This window comes from Mytilus trossulus, chromosome 3 (genome assembly GCF_036588685.1).
Source record: "Mytilus trossulus isolate FHL-02 chromosome 3, PNRI_Mtr1.1.1.hap1, whole genome shotgun sequence".
In the NCBI taxonomy this organism is placed as follows: domain Eukaryota; kingdom Metazoa; phylum Mollusca; class Bivalvia; order Mytilida; family Mytilidae; genus Mytilus; species Mytilus trossulus.
Genome location: NC_086375.1, coordinates 63325488 through 63342581, shown reverse-complemented (window position 1 = coordinate 63342581; position 17094 = coordinate 63325488). Strand labels below are relative to the sequence as shown.

Here is a 17094-nt window from a genome sequence, read left to right as displayed (position 1 = left end):
CAGCTTTAGATACCACATAACAAATCATGTTTATATAGATTTTATTGCTCCAACAAAAAACTCGACAAGGAGCGATAGTTTTTCAACAAAATTGGTATGCTTAATTCAGTGGAGATAACTTAATTGTATATTACTTTTTAAAAATGAACATGGTTGAAGCACTAATTTGTAAAATGTGAATGTAAAGAAGAATGTGTCCCTAAAAACAGTTAATCTCAATGATCTACTACATAAACTGATATTCATGTAAAGTTATCTTGTATTGTTTTATTAACCATACATTTATTTTTACATAACTGAATTTAGAACTAAATGTATCTTGAATCAAAATATTTTTCTATATTATTAAAGGAATTCAGTATGCACATAAATGTGAAATATTGGCTGGTTATCAGAATTTTATTGTACAGGAAAAGTAGCTACATTGTAAATATATCAGCTGAAGATGAGAAGGTGTAGAGTCTGATTGGTGATCTGTATCAACTTTTTGTTTAAAACTGGTTACTGATTCATTGTCTCCCCTTGACAAGTTGAAAAAGCAAGATTAAGATGCTTTATACTCGAGGCAAAGGTGTCATCAACAATGTATAAGTTTGTGATTATGTAATTTTGATGAAGGTGGCTAGTAGAAAATCAATGTTGAATCATGTGCATTTGTATTGGGATTTGCACGTCTATGTTTTATGAAATTATATATTCTAATTTAATATACATTTATTCTACTGATTGAAATCATGTACTGTTATTTTATTTTCAGCTTACAAGATATGAAACTAGTTCTATTGACAGTTGGAGAAGGAAAAACAACAAATCTGATGGTTCAAAGTCTGCCTTCATGGGAAACTATTTATAACTTACAATTACACCAACCATCAACATTAGCTTCCTGTCCAACATCTCAGGTTAATAAAGCTCACACTTAAACCAATCTAGCTTATTGTGTTAGATTAGTACTTTTCTTTAAGGTCAAGTTACAGTAAATTTGTTAATGTAAATGTATTCCTGTCATATTATGTTGTCATTTTTTAGCGATACATTTAAAACATTGCCAAAAAGCGTTAGGTTTGGCTAGCTGCAAAACCGATTGAACCCAACAATTTTTCTTAAAATGTCCTTTGCCAAGTCAGGAATATGGCAGTTGTTATATTACAATAGTTTGTTTCTCTATATGTTGCATTATCATTTGTTTCTATGTATTTTGCATTGTTGTTTGTTTTTGTTGCACTTCTGTGTTTCTGTTGTTTCGATGCTTTCCTAGAATAGTTGATGTGTTTCTCACAGTTTAAGTTTGTAACCCCTATATCAATTTATGTGACTAGAACAGTTGTATACTACTGTTGTCTTTATCTATGTCACAGATTTTCTTAAATTTTGCATACACCTTTGGCTTGTTGAATTGTATCTTAAACTTGAATATATAATTCTGTCATCTTTTTTTCCCCCCTAAAATATTACTGATTGAATTCTTTGAAAATAGGTGTCTTTTGTATAGAAAGCACATAAAATTGACCAAAAATTTTCTTGAATTTGTCTATAAATCATTGAATTTCCCATATTTCAAGGAATGAATTGGTTTGCATTAATTATATTTTTCTCTTTATTTGTAGGAAACGTTATTTCTGGCTGAATGTTCACCAAGTGAAGTGTAAGTTTACTTTCTGAAACGGTTTCCATTAGTAAATATTTTGAGTTAATATGCTGATGATTTAGGAATTAAGAATGCTGTGTCCAGGAAAAGCAAATCATAAATCAAAATAATTGACAATATTTTCCGGTAGAAGTTTGAAACTTTGTATCTTCAGGATAAGAACTTTACCTTTGAAGATGAAGATCCTGGTTGGCAAGACACTTATTAAATGATCTTTTAAGGATAAATCACTCTCAACCACAGTGATCTCCCCTTTCTCACCCAATTTATTGCTGTTAGTATGAGCCCAGTTATCTCCCCTTTCTCACTCAATATGATCCCAGTTTTCTCTAATATTGGTGCTATTTTCACATTTCTTCATCGTTAAGCTACACACAGATTTAAAGTTATCTATATGCACTTCTAACTTCTGCTCCTGTTTTTTGCATGTGGATGTAAATTCTTAATGAAAGATTTTCGTATAGTTTCAGTTAAAATTTTGGCAAAACTGAGATACCTTAAAAATATTCAAAGCAATAGAAATTAACAAAAAGTATAAAAAGGGGGATTGTCAGAACATTAAGTTCTGTCCTTGTTTAGACAGCATTGATACTTCTATTATATATTTAAAAATTCAATGTTTCTTTTTCTTATTTATTGTGTTGTTAAAGAGTTGACCGTATTTTTTCTGCACTTCATTCTAAAAATGAGTGCACAGTTAATGCTTTTAAGCCTAATAAAATTACTAATAGAAGATTTCAATTAAGAATTGAATGCTTCTTTTTGTAACTTCATTGGGGGTCTAAAAGCGTTGACCAAAGTAAATTTTGTATGAAGCGCGGAAGCGCTTCATACTAAAAATGTGTGCACGGTCAACGCTTTTACAACCCTATGAAGTTACAAAAAGAAGCATTCAATACTTATAATTACATTTTTAAGCTATAATCATGAAAACACGAATTTTATAACTTGTTTATTTAATTCACCTGTGCACTTTATTGTGGGACCATGTGTTATCATGAATGAAAAGTTTTATTGAGTGATGCAATTGCTTAATGAATAACACATGATGTGCAATTAGCCAATCAGAATAAAGTATTATAATGAAACATACATCTAATGTAATTATTACTTATAAAAAAAAATTAAATGATCATTCAAACATGATTTGCATAAAGTTTTTCTATTATTTACCTGTGCTCTTTATTATGGTAGCTTGTGTCATGAATGTTGCATTTAATTTGAATTGAAGGTTAATTTCAGAATAACACAAGATTGCTGTTAGCAAATCAAAATAATGTATTATAATGAAACATACATGCAAAGTTATTATGTTTATATATATATATATATTGTTTCAGAGATAAGCAGAGTTATTCAGTGAGACTGAGATGTTTAACAGAAACAAATCCAGAAACAAGGTACATGATATATTCATAGATATTAATTTGAAAAGGATAAAACCCTTCTTTGACAATGCTATTTCCAATTTAAATCATGTCAATTTTATATTTTTTCTCTTTAACAATAGTTTATTTCTCCTTCAGATTGTATAGAATTTTACACAAGAATAAATTTGAAGAAGCTGAAGAATTTGCCAAGTTGTACAGACTGGATACTGAGGTAGTCTTAATTTCTATACATATTGACAGCCTTATATTTTCATCATTACATAGCAAAGATGACTCAGATTTTGCTTATTGCTGTTACTCAACTGAGTGGTTTAAATACAGAAAAAAGTGAAGTTATTAATGCTTGTCATTTATGATTAAATCAAAGTCATTATCAAATATATAATACATTTTTTTTTATAAATGGGCCCAGTAACTTTTACTCTACAAACAAGATATATGGTTTCTGGTATTGTCTAAAAATTAGAAAAAATAAACAATTTGGAGTACATGTATTTTATCTGTTGGTGAAATAGTAAATGTTATCATTCTATGGTAAATGTATTCTTTCAGTTGGTACATAAAGTGAAGGCAAATTACTTGTTGGATCAGTTATCTCCCTGGAATAATAACAGTGAAGAAAAGGTCACAGCAATGTCAACACAGTTTACAAACTGTTTAGCATATGTCAAGGTAATTAACATTAAAAGAGGGGCGAAAGATACCTGAGGGGTGAAAGATACTAGAGGGGGAAAGATTCCTGAGGGACAGTCAAATTCAAAAGAGGGGCGAAAGATACCAGAGGGACAGTCAAACTCAAAAGAGGGGGGAAAGATACCAGAGGGACAGTCAAACTCAAAAGAGGGGCGAAAGATACCAGAGGGACAGTCAAACTCAAAAGAGGGGGGAAAGATACCAGAGGGACAGTCAAACTCAAAAGAGGGGCGAAAGATACCAGAGGGACAGTCAAACTAAAAAAAAGAGCGAAAGATACCAGAGGGACAGTCAAACTCATAGATCATAGATTAAATGTTTACCGTACTTAAATAGTAACACACAGTTTTATCTTACTGACAAGTAAATTAAGAAAAGGCAATGTCCCCTCAGTTTAATGTTTATCTTCCTGTACATTTTAAGATTATAATTAATCAATCAAATAACCAAATGTTTGACTAGTTTATCATTAGCCTAACATGCATGTAAAAAAAATACTTAAAATGAACATTAACACTTAAAACATAGTTGGTTTTATGAAGAAGTCACAGATTTATCCTGTAATCTGACAGAATTCAGATTTTTTTTAAATTTGTCTTGAATGATATCATTGATGTAAAGAATACCAATAAAAACATCCTGCCAGTGACTGTATTTGTGGCTTTTATTACCCTTTTGTGTCCAACCTAAAAGTTAAATTTGCTTTTTATTTTCACACAAGACACATGTGGATAGTTGTGTACATTGTAATTTAGCAATATGTTTTTATTTATTACGGTCACCATATTTTAATTACAGGATGACCTGCATGTTGCAGAAATATGTATGAGGGCTGCTTTGTCAAGTCTGAAAGCTACACAGAGACTTCTGGATTATAGCAAAGAAAGGGTGATATACTTAACATTACTATCAGTAGTTTTTGCTCTTAAATTTTGTTGCATTCTTTTTACATATATGAAAATATTCTATTAGTTTCTGAATTTATATCATTTATATGATTATTAAGCAACAGAAGAAATTGCTTAAGAACTGTTTTTTTCATAGTAATTATTTTTGAATGTGTGAAATTATAAATGATGAAGAGTATGAAATGTCTTTTTAGTTGCTGAAGGTCTCTACCAATAAAAGTGCTGATACTATACAAAAGGAAAAACTGCAAGTTTTACTTTCAAAGGTACAGTTATCTTTACGATGTTATTTGTAATTGAAGAATTAAAATGAAGGTAGATCATTGATTAAGCTTGGCACTAATCATAGGAACCTTGTCAAAATTATAAGTCAAAGCCTAAATGAAATTCATATAATATAAATTTGACTAAAATAATTTATACTCTAAGCTGAATCACTGCAAGGCAAGGCCGCTGTCATGTTACCAATTTTTTAAGAACAATTCCATTCTTAGTTTTATACAACCTTGTAGAAGGTAATTTATGATGAGAAGTTGATTCAACCCAGTGCAAACTTTCTTAATCAGTCCCAACCAGTTTTTAAAGGTTCTTTACTATTAAAAGATAATAAACCTAATGTAACATATACATGCAAGACTAGTAATTTTTCTTCCAATAAGTTATTGAATTTACCGACAAAAGATTATGGAATAAACTAAATTGCTGGCCAGCCTAGTTTTTATTGTTGGGCCTTCAACTTCTGGCTCAGAAAGATCGACATAGGGATGGTGATCCTCCGTGGTGGTGGCAGTGTTGACAAACTTATTTAAGGATTAATATTATGTCAGAAGGTAGACAACCTGGATGCTTCATACTTTGTATATATATGCCTTATGATATTGTCTGTCATATGTCACTTGTCCTTGACCTCTATTTCATGGTTCAGTAACTACAAAAAAAATCAAAAACTTCTTATTACGTATTGGATGTAATTTTGTTGTAGTAAACTTATAGTAATTGTTTGTTGTTTTAGTTATATGAAATCCAACACAGATTGGTAACTTTCAAGATGATCAATGGAGCAGAAAATTACAGGTAAAAACCAAGAAAAACAGGAAAAATTTGTAAATACTAACATTTTCCATTGTAAATGCTTTTTCAACCCTGTATCACAATTACTACCAGAAAAAAATAAGAATATGGATTTCTTGTCCTTCATCACCTTTGACCCTTTATACTTTTCAGAACCTATGTATTGTTTTAATTAACCAATCAATCTATTCAATTAAAGCTAATATCTTAATAGGTTATCATAAAATACACAAAGATCAATCCATTTTGATTGATTGACCTATATTTATGATACATCTATATATTTTCATCATACACATTTGTTTTTTTTGTTTTTTATATAGTGCAGAGAGATGGGATATCTTTATGAAATCAGATTTGATGAAAGTTATGATGGCAATGTTACAACAGAATCAACTGAAGAAGGGACTCATTATCTTATCAAGACATGAGGTAAAAAAAATTTGTAAGGGTTCCACGGAACCCAGTGTCTCGCCTACTATTGCTGTAAATAGCAGGCTCCACAAAAATGAGGAAAAAAATCAATAAAAATATTCCTCTTGATACTATCTTCTGATTTTAAGAAGCTTCTGTCCAAGTTTGGTAAAAATCTAGGATAGTTATTGAATCTAATAAATGTTTTGAAAACTTTAAAAATTTGAGTTATCTTTTTACAAAATTTACCCTTGGAAACTATCTTATTATCATAAATAAGCTTCTGTCCAAGTATGGTACAAACCCAGGATAGTTTAAGAAAGTTATTAAAATTTTAAAATCTTTTAACCACAGAGTGAATGTAATGTTTCCCCGCAGAAAAACTTAAGTCCATTTATAAGTAAAATATAGAAAAAAATGGCATTTTATTTTTACAAAATTTACTTCTGGATACTATCTTATGATCATGAACAAGCTTTTGTCTAAGTTTGGTACAAACCAAGGATAGTTTAAGAAAGTTATTAAAATTCTTAAAACTTTAACCACCGAGTGAATGTAATGTTTCCCCCGCAGAAAAAACTAAGTCCATTTATAAGTAAAATACGGAAAAAATGGAATTTTATTTTTACAAAATTTACTTCTGGATACTATCATATGATCATAAACAAGCTTCTGTCCAAGTTTGGTAGAAATCCAGTATAGTTTAAGAAAGTTATTAAATTTTCAAAAACTTTAACCACAGAGTGAATATTTGTGGACACCGCGGACAACGCCGACGGAAAGTAGGATCGCTTAGTCTCGCTTTTTTGACTAAAGTCAAAGGCTCGACAAAAACTATCATTGTAATTATTGATTCATCTTCCTTTGTAAAATTTCAGTTTTTATAAAAAAGAAATTCAATTTTTGCTTTGAAATTTCATTGATCAATGTTTATTTTTCGTGGTTTGGTCCATTTCTAAATACTATAAATAGTATGTCAACTGTATTGTGTAAAATAGGATTGCAAGTTGAACATAACCTACAGCAATTGTTGATCTGACCTTGACATTATTTTCATAGTTCTTTGGTCAACATAAAGCTTTCATGATAAGATTGGTCTGTTTATCAATATTAACAGTAGGACAACCGGATGTGCCTTTTTGGCCAAAATGTGATTCGGCGGCGCTCAGTAGTCCTACGCCAAAAATTGGACTATTTTGCGTCGGCCGACGTCAGCTGAAAAATGGCGCGCTTTTGTAAAAACATTTCATTCGTTTACAGCAAAGTACCGGCGGCAACAGCTGTTGATTGTAAGCTCATTTATAAGAGAAAAATATATGAGTTTACTTATTATTTACATGTTTGAACAAAAAAATAAAAGAAAATCTTATTTTTTCACATCTGAACATCGAATTTCGGATTTCGATTTTTTGCACTGTAAAATTTAATAGCGATATTAAAAAGGGGTAAAAAAAAAAGCCTATCCTTCAATTACCTTAAATTTTTTACATTGTAATTTCGCTAGTTTTTCAAATCGAAATCCGAAAAGAAAAGGGGTGTCCACAGTAGGGCAAAAAATTGTACCCATTTTAAAGTAGGGGTCTAATTTTTTTGAAGGTTTACCCTTGCATGGCCGGTAGAATTAGAAATTGGAAAAGATTCTGTTTTTAAAGTAAATATTCATTCAACTATCAAGAATAGCTGAATCCTTATATATGTAACCCCTATAAAAATATCAATATGTGTCAATAAATTGTAAAATTATCAATTTTTTTCGAAATTGAAGAAGACGCCATTTTCGCCTATTTCTCTATTACGTCTATTGGTCTGCTATAATTATCAGATGATTCTAAAAAATCTCCGCCTCGATTTTTTTTATACTTTCATTTTATAATCTTTGGTACATAATGCAGATGTTATGAAAAAATTAGGCACTTGAACTATCGAGTAGAAATGGGAGAACGGTCATCTTTATTTTGTATGTCCCCACTATGGGGGCGTGGTCATCCTTTCACCTTGATTCTGAAGTACACGATAGCTAATCATCTCTGGAAATTAATTATCAAATAAATATCAGTGAAACAAAAAGAATATATTTTAAGACATCAACAAATTTTAAGTGCTACTGATTTTTTTAACAGAATATGCCGGAATCGACCCCATCCGATGTTGTGTCAATACATAGATCAACGTTGTCAATTTCCGGCGCCCAAAATGTCAACGTAAAATGTCATTAAAAGTTGGAATCTTTTCTTCTTTGTATCAATTTTTTTTTTCTAAATGTCAAGAAAGTCATGCAATATGTTGAATCCATATCAACGTTATACCAAAACAGGCCTTACTTGGTAAACTAACAGTTTGAGGCCTACATCATCATCATGAGATTGACTTGTTGACATCGTACTTGTAGTTGATCAAGATTCATTTCGTGCATGTTGTTACCAGGTTACCGGTCGCTGATTTTTTAAAATGAACAACTTATCTGTTTGGTCATATCGATTTCTTTCATAATTTTCCTTTTGTTCGTTAATACAATTATTGTTATGTGTTTTGTTTTCAGTGTTTCCCTTTTTTTTTGTCAAAAAGGGGGTTGGGGTCGGGTGCTCTTAATTTTATCAAAGGCATGCGTGATTTTTAGGGGCTTATGGTTCTCAATTTCTGGTTTGCTGTTAAGGTTCAATATCTACTTGACTTTACTTATTTCAAATCTGCAGTTTCTTAGATCAATGATTATTTACAATTACTATATTAGTACTACAAATATATAGTAATATATTTTGCATAGGGGGCGGGGGTGGCCATTTGCTTTTTTGGGGGAATTCGAAGATGATCCTGATGTGTTTGTATTAGTGCTTATATAAAGAAAAAAGAAGATGTGGTATGATTGCCAATGAGTCAACTATCCACAAAAGATTAAAATGACACAAACATTAACAACTATAAGTCACCGTACAGCCTTCAACAATGAGTCTTTCAAACAATTGCTTGTCTGTTCTAGGTACCTGTTCATTTTTTTTTGTTATTTTGTTAACTGTAAATTATTTGAATGAAGTATGTCAAGTTTGTTGCCAACTTTTTTAATAAACCTCATAAACCATAACATTGGGGATCTATAGGATTTTCTAGATTTACTATTTATTAATTTGCATCCATTGCATCATATGATTTTATTTTTTAATATATTTCACTTTTGCATAAAGACACAGAATATATTCCTTTTCAAGTCGTCTTGTGTCATGTTATTTAGGGGTCTTTTGTATATGTAGCTTTCTATACGTTATTGGTTCTGCTAAAATAAATGTTGAAGGCTGATCATAAAACAATTCCATACACCAAATATAGTTGACCAATTGAATTGGATATAGTATAAGAAAAAAGACCAAAACTCAAAAACTTAACTTTGACCACTGAACCATAAAAATGAGGTGAAGGTTAGATGACAACTGCCAGCTAGACATGTTCATCTTACAATCATTCCATACACCATATACAGTAGACCTGTTGCATACAGAGTAAGAGAAAAACAGACCAAAACACAAAAACTTAACTATAACCACTGAACCAAGAAAATGAGGTCAGGTCAGATGACACCTGCCAGTTGAACATGTACACCTTACAGTTCTTCCATACACTAAATATCCTAGACCTATTGCTTTTAGTATTTGAGATATGGACTTGACCACCAAAACTTAACCTTGTTCACTGATCCATGAAATGAGGTCGAGGTCAATTGAAAACTGCCCGACGGGCATGAGGACCTTGCAAGATATGACATACCAAATATAGTTATCCTATTACTTATAATGAGAGAGAATTTAATATTACAAAAAATCTTAACCTTTTTTTCAAGAAGTCACTGAACCATGAAAATGAGCTCTAGGACATTGGACATGTGACTGACGGAAACTTCTTAACATGAGGCATCTATATACAAAGAATGAAGCATCCAGGTCTTTCAACCTTCTAAAATATAGAGCTTTTAAGTAATTATCTAACATCGCCGCCTAATCAGCCGGCTCACTGTCCCTTTGTCTAGCTTTCTGCAACAAAATCGCAGGCTCGACAAAAATGAGGAATCTTATAAATTATACAACTGATATTCCTTCGAATTTTTTTTTTCATGAAAACAACTGAGACAATAATCTGATTTTTTTACTAAATATAGTGACATTTCACTGTCACTTATGCACATTTGAATGTTGATGAGTCTTTGCATATTTCAAAATCCTCTTTTTACTACACATTGAGCCCATAGTCAGCTTAAGACTGAGTTAAGTTTCATTTATTCAAATCCTGCACAAGTTCAACAAAAATGTCTGCTAATAAACACTTGAACCACCTCGGTTACCATTCTGTACATGAACATATCTCTCATAACAAATTTCATATAAATTTTGCTGATTCCAGGTATCAAAATTTTCATCCTCCAGTATGTGTTGTGTACTGAAAAAAAAAAAATTGTTATTAAATTAAGTTTGTTGATTCAATTGAAAAGTAATGATGAATGATAATTATAATATATTATATTTTATTGTTATTTGCATCTTTGACAAAAATATGGTCTGCTTTTAAAAGTCATTCTCTTATCTGAAGAAAATGGTCAATTTTATTAAACCACTTCATTCTCATGGATATGATGCACATAAAGTAAGAGTTAATTCCCTTATATTGTTTTTTTTATCTTTATAAATTAATTTTAAATTATAATACCCTTCATTCTTGAAATTTGGTTTTACATACAAATGAAACTATATTGAAATTATACAGCATAGATAATAGTATAAAATCTTTAAACTATTTTAAACATGTTAAAAGTATACCATTTGGTCTTAAAGTCTGTGTATAAATGTGCATTTCATAAATAAATATAAACTATAAATTTTAACTTCCATTCCCAATTTATTCCATTGGCAATTTTCTTGTCTGACTGTTAAATGTAAGATATACATGTATTCAGTCTATTTCCTTATCAAAATAGTTAATACATAATCATGATAATGTCTATCATGTTTTTGTTTCATATTTGAGGGATTGAAATCATAGCGCATTGTAAATAACCCACTGTTGTTACCCTGAACAGACACATTTGGATTACTTACCCTTAATATATTCTAGTCATATTGTTTTGTATTAACAAAATAATTTTGCTTTCGACATTACTCGTTGTTGACTCTCTATTTGATTACTGTTTTCCTGCTGTATGTATATCAATCATACATGTGCATGTACTGCGAGTGGTTTTGTTGATATATATATATAAAAGTCCTCTGTTTTGAGTTTTTGATTCATAGTGAACATCTTTCTCCATCCTGTATATAAAGCAAATGTACATACAATTACTAAATAAGCTGAATATATACTAAATTATTCAAAGCAAAATTAAACTTTGCATTGTTATAATCAACACATGAATACAAATTTGCCAAATAAATTACCAAGAAAAAAGAAAAAAATTTCTTGCTCCAATGAAGACCCATTGGTGGCCGTTGACTGTTGTCTGCTCTTTGTTTGGGTTGCTGGTTCTTTGACATATTATCCATTTCCATTCTCAATTTCATATATTTATTATGTATTAGAAATTGTTATGCCTCTATCAATTCTGCTCAAAACATAAAAGTTACAGGCAAATTTAAAACATACATGTATTATAATAGTGTACATGAATATACAACATGTCCATTGTACAATGCAAGCTGAAATTTTATACATTTTGGGTGCACTCACAACCTAGTTTTAATTTAAATTCATGAACCACCACTGTCATAACACCATTAATTGGATAATATTATGATATTAATGAAATTGGGGTACATAATTACTACAATGTATTGTCAATGGATTATCATTTCTAATTAGTTTTTGTATATATATATATATATATATGACTATAGCCTAAGGATTAATATATACCTTGATGAATATCAAGAAATTGTACAGGCATATTAAATTTGTAACATATCCTGCCATTCCTGGTCATGGGGATACATGTTAATGCATGTGTAAGCTCTCAAATGGGTGGGTTATTCAGTGGTTAATTTCAATGAGTAAATTTCTTTTAAAATATGAGATATAAATTTAGAGAATAGCTATCTATTTTTTTTTTGTATATGTGAAAGAGAAATCTGTGACTGTGATCGCTTTCCCTTTGTATTTTTTGTTTATGAAAGATTTAATTTTTATGAATATAACATTTTGGTGTATATGAAATCAGGGACACAAAAATGTTTTTCCAAATGAAATTTCATACCAGGTATAAAATAGCCAACAGTGAAAGTAGGTGTCTTTAAATACATTCCAATGATTTAGTTCATGGACTTTTGAGTTGAACCCGATACGTTCAGCAGAATTCGTGTAGCCTCAGTAGACTATAATTTGGGGCCTTGAAATTACCCCACCCCTTTTTAGAGAAATTACAATCTGCATGAAACGTGATCATACGTGCTTTCGAATTTTATTCATTTTGGTCCGTATTTGCAGTTAGAGGTTTACAATGTTCTATTATCTGAGCAAGAAGTGATTGCGTGAATATTTTCCATGGAGATCGTGAAGAACACCTTGACCAGTTTGAAAACGGATGTTGACAACTTGTGTGGGTATAATATTTCCGGGGACAAGTGCGGATACCTTAGACCGAAATCCGAATGTAATTCACCAGTAAATAGTTGATTCAATACCAGTATATTATAAGGAAATGATGATATATTGGATTTCAATTTTCATGTTTGATATAATTTTACATTTTATTTTTGCCGTTTAAATCATTTCTTTGGAGCCGACTTATTTGATAGTAATTAACTGAAATATCTGGAATAAACCTTTACCTTTTGTGTTGTTTAGCATAAAGATTAAACATCCAAGAATGTCATTAATGCAACTTTTCAGCATGGAATGCCAAATCCAACGTCAAATAATGGCCGCCATTACGTGTTGACAACGTCGTCTAGTGAACCGTATCACTGAGCGGCGAAATCCTTACTCAGGCGCTTCCGGTTGTCCTACTGTAAGTGTCTGTTTCTGTTATACCTGTATAAAGACCAGGGTTGTGTTCAATATCGAAGCAGCTACATAGGGCTAGGTTGATTTTTGACAACTGAATGCAGGGGCGTAGCTGCCGTTAGGCACTATAGGCACGTGCCTACACATAATTTTTTCACAATTTTTTTTTTGGATAAAATAAAATAAGAAACAACAAAATAAGAAACAACGTTATCTGTAGATGAACGCCAGTGAAGTTGTCAAAACTCTTTCATTATCAAATGTCAGGTGTACACTAGCCTCTCGTCCTTAGTGAATGGAATATTGGATATAATTGAATGTTTTTATATGATTTTACCTTATACAGAAACTATAAACTAGAACTTTGGTCATTTGTTAGTACTGATCATTTCACTTCTATGAACAAAAACTTGAATGAACCACAACTTAGACACACCATTTTTTTAATTAGTTGTTGTTAGTTTTCAACTAGTTTTCCACTTTGTCTTCACCCGACCTACAATCAAACCTTTGCCAATGTTGGTCGTCCGTTTTGCCCACCGCTTTGCAGGATGTATAAATACGCAGTCACGTCTGGTCAGAATGGGGACATTAAATCCATTGCCTAGTTGTAGAGAGAATGCCACTCTTTGAGGAGTTCGTATTTAGTCTACTGAAAGGCAAAATTTCTGCTCCTATCCAAGTAATCCATCATTTTCCAATGCATGCCATTTTTAAATTTCCAGACCTTCGTTCTGTATGGCACCTATTACAGGACTTAGCTATCTGTTGCATTTATTGTAAAAAGAAATATTTTGTCCTGAATTTGCATAAATATTTGAAGGATCTTCAATATGTACTATAAATTAAGTTAAATGTATATATCAGTCAGAATGGGATAGTCTTAGATATGAAAATACCAAACAGGGTGTACTGCTTAATTAAAGGGATACGCTGATCTATGCTGGGCAATGCATACCTTGAAATATATTTTTTTTTTATTTCCGATTGTACTGCGTTTTTCACCAGTCAGATGTTACGGTAAATTATTCATAATTCTTCGAACTTTTCATCATGTATATTATAATTTCCATGATTAAATAACCAGTAAATTTAATATTTTTGTACATAAAATTTTGCAGCTAAAACGCTGAAAACCATTTTCCGTCGGGGGGGCTTTGCCCCCCTGAACCCCCTACCAGGGCTCTGCCCTGGACCTGATGGGGCCTTGAGCGGCCCCCACACCCCCTGCCGATTTGTGCCTACAGTTGACTGAATACCTAGCTACGCCCCTGGAATGTGTAGCTAGCCTAGCTGCTATAGAGATCTTTTAAGCAACTAGGCTAGCTACACGTTCAGTAGTCAAAAATCAACGTTGCCCTATGTAGCTGCTACAATATTGAACGCAACCCTGGATTTCAAATAAGTTCAACCTCAAATTTAACCAAAATTAGAAATTTCAATGAGTGCACTCTTGTCTGAGTTATTATGGGTCAAGAAAGAAAATGTTTGTTTCTCTTTTATGGGCTATAAGACAGGCTTTTGTCAGGTTATATGCAGAGGTTTAAAACACTTTTTGCAATCAGATTTTGAGGGGAATACATATGTAGCCTGATTTTGATCAAAAGAATTGTTTATTTTCAGTATGAATGGGAGAGGTGTGTGACACCAACTGTTATAAAGAACTTCCTTCATTTCATACCAGACCATGTACAGACTGGAGAGATACAGTGTATCCTAACAGAAACTATTGTACCCACTGTGGCAAGACTTTTACCACAGATATTGGTATGTATAAAACAGGCTTGGGAATTCATTGTTTATTTATAGAAACTATTATATCCTCTGTGGTATGGATTTTACAACAGATATTCATGATATATGTGTGTAAATTTTGAGATTCAGTGTGTTTATTGAAATATATTCCTGCAAGAATTTAACACAGATTTTGGGTTAGTATGAAACATGTTAAGATGGTTTGTGGCATATTTATAAAAACTATTTTACTCATAAGGGCAAGAGTTTGGACTGCAGATATTAGTATAGATTAAAAATTAGGCTTGTAAAATTCAGTGTAGGGATTCTTGTGTTTATATGTCAATCTGTGAGCTCATTAATTTATCTTTTAGTTTGACATTTATTTGGAATGCTGTCATTTACATTTTAGGTTGATGTGGTTAAGTGGATAATTCAGAAAGCAAAAAGTTCAGAACTACTAGATAAGGTAACTAAATGATTTATATAATATGTTAGACTTGAAATCAGTTGAGCTCTAAATGTCTTTTTTAGTATCATTTGATTGCTGTCACATTCAGAGTAATCCCCCTTCTTTGATTTTCATTCTGCATGGCAAATATGTTTTATTCTTCCCCATTTTATATGGTGGAACTTTGAGCAGCATTAAATTGTCCCGGTTAATCCAGTAATATATTTTCAGCAGGGCTATGCATACTAAAAAACTTTTGAACACTTTTTTTTAAGATGGAAGCCCTAAATTTGGTTTATAGAATTAAACTGTGTCATTGTGGCACTTTGGGGGGAAAAAATCTTAGCTTTTTCAAGATAACCAGGTTGAAACTTTGCAAATTGTCATTAGGTGTACTGTTAACTTTTATTTTCTTCGAAATGTTAAAGTAAAGATATAAAGTTTGTTCATGGTAATTTTTTTTACAGAAAGCTTGGCCAGTAAATGCATTACAGTTTCTGAGATCTGTGTATGGAGTATTGGTTAAAGTTGTAGATATAAGTTATAGTCATTCAATCTACACTGCAGCTGACATCACAATGAAGGTAATCATATAAACTCCAGTTACGTTTCTATTTACACTTACGAAGGGGAAAATTATGAATTTTGATAGAATTTAGTTTATCTAGCTTTATTTATGAACTTGCTTCAAAAGTGGACAATATTGTTATGTTTTTTGTTGTTTTTTTTTGCAGTACTCAGCAGATATTTCTTATGATTAATTTTATGTCCTGTTACATTTTGAAATACAATTTGATGTTTATCCTGGCTGTTATCACCTTCAAAATAACTGTCTCTTTCATTGTTCACCCTTATTCACAATCACTTTCATATTTATGTCATATATATGAAAGAGTTGTAAATATAACAATTTGAAATGAATTGATTTTTTGGGGTAATATTTCAGACCCAGATAGAAAGACTGGAAGTTTTAGATTTGATGAAGACATTGATTACCAATTTACAACATCTTCATGACCTACAAACAAAGTACAACTGTAAACTCACATTTGGAAATTTTCTACAGGTGAATTTATACTATCAACATTCTCAAGAGATATATAAACAGACTTGATTTTCATATGCTGCATTAAGAAGAAGGTCAAGTATGAACACGCCTTTAAAAAAGTTAAATATTTATATATGAGGGGAAATGTCAATCCTATACGGTCCAATGGGTTGATGCTCACCTTGAGTGTGGGAGAAAGTGGCTTCAATTCCTAGCCTGGTCAAAGACTTCAAATTTGTATTGATTGCTTCTTTAAAAGAGCAAAGGCAGGTCAGTCAGAGTCAGAATAATATATCTGGTTAGGGTGATATGACTTACTTTTGGCTGTAACATATAAATGAACAATTTGACTCAGTTTGTCAGTCTTGTACAAAGCAGAGTTCATATTCATATCCAATAGCATGCCCTTTTCCTGAATATGACTTTGATTTCCATTTGATGTGAATCATTTCATAGATTAATGAACTGATTTTAATGTAAATTTTTATAAATCTGCCAGTTTATACAAGAAAAAGCAGAATTAAACACTATCAAAATGGTGATTTCAGATTTTTTTTGGATTTATTATCACTATGTATTTATCTGTCAGTCTTTCCATTTGTCAGGAAACCACAGAAACTGTGACATTCAGAATGTTGGATAAAGTAGTTGCCATAGAAATGATAAATCAAACATTAGAAAGACAGATTAGACCTTATATGAGAGAATATAATCTGAGAGAGGATATTATCTTTTCTAAATACATAAAGGTATTGTAATTA

At 31.3% G+C, this 17094-nt stretch overlaps 1 protein-coding gene and 1 long non-coding RNA gene across 3 annotated transcripts in view; one reads left to right on the top strand and one right to left on the bottom strand.

Moving 5' to 3' along the window:
* Positions 1–17094, top strand: part of LOC134712083 (kinetochore-associated protein 1-like) — a 78949-nt gene that overhangs the window by 13481 nt on the left and 48374 nt on the right. For both annotated transcript variants that reach the window (XM_063573235.1, XM_063573236.1), the window contains 14 exons: positions 758–902; positions 1608–1645; positions 2989–3048; positions 3175–3250; positions 3592–3711; positions 4531–4620; positions 4835–4906; positions 5653–5714; positions 6035–6143; positions 14724–14867; positions 15247–15303; positions 15753–15869; positions 16232–16351; positions 16939–17082. In XM_063573235.1, the coding sequence (XP_063429305.1) occupies positions 758–902; positions 1608–1645; positions 2989–3048; positions 3175–3250; positions 3592–3711; positions 4531–4620; positions 4835–4906; positions 5653–5714; positions 6035–6143; positions 14724–14867; positions 15247–15303; positions 15753–15869; positions 16232–16351; positions 16939–17082 (1354 nt within the window). The remainder of the gene's footprint in view (positions 1–757; positions 903–1607; positions 1646–2988; positions 3049–3174; positions 3251–3591; positions 3712–4530; positions 4621–4834; positions 4907–5652; positions 5715–6034; positions 6144–14723; positions 14868–15246; positions 15304–15752; positions 15870–16231; positions 16352–16938; positions 17083–17094) is intronic.
* Positions 10241–12854, bottom strand: LOC134712085 (uncharacterized). The gene is made up of 3 exons (XR_010106255.1): positions 12519–12854; positions 11204–11413; positions 10241–10547 (listed from the first exon to the last, which is right to left on the bottom strand). It is a non-coding gene; the product is annotated as an uncharacterized LOC134712085 (long non-coding RNA).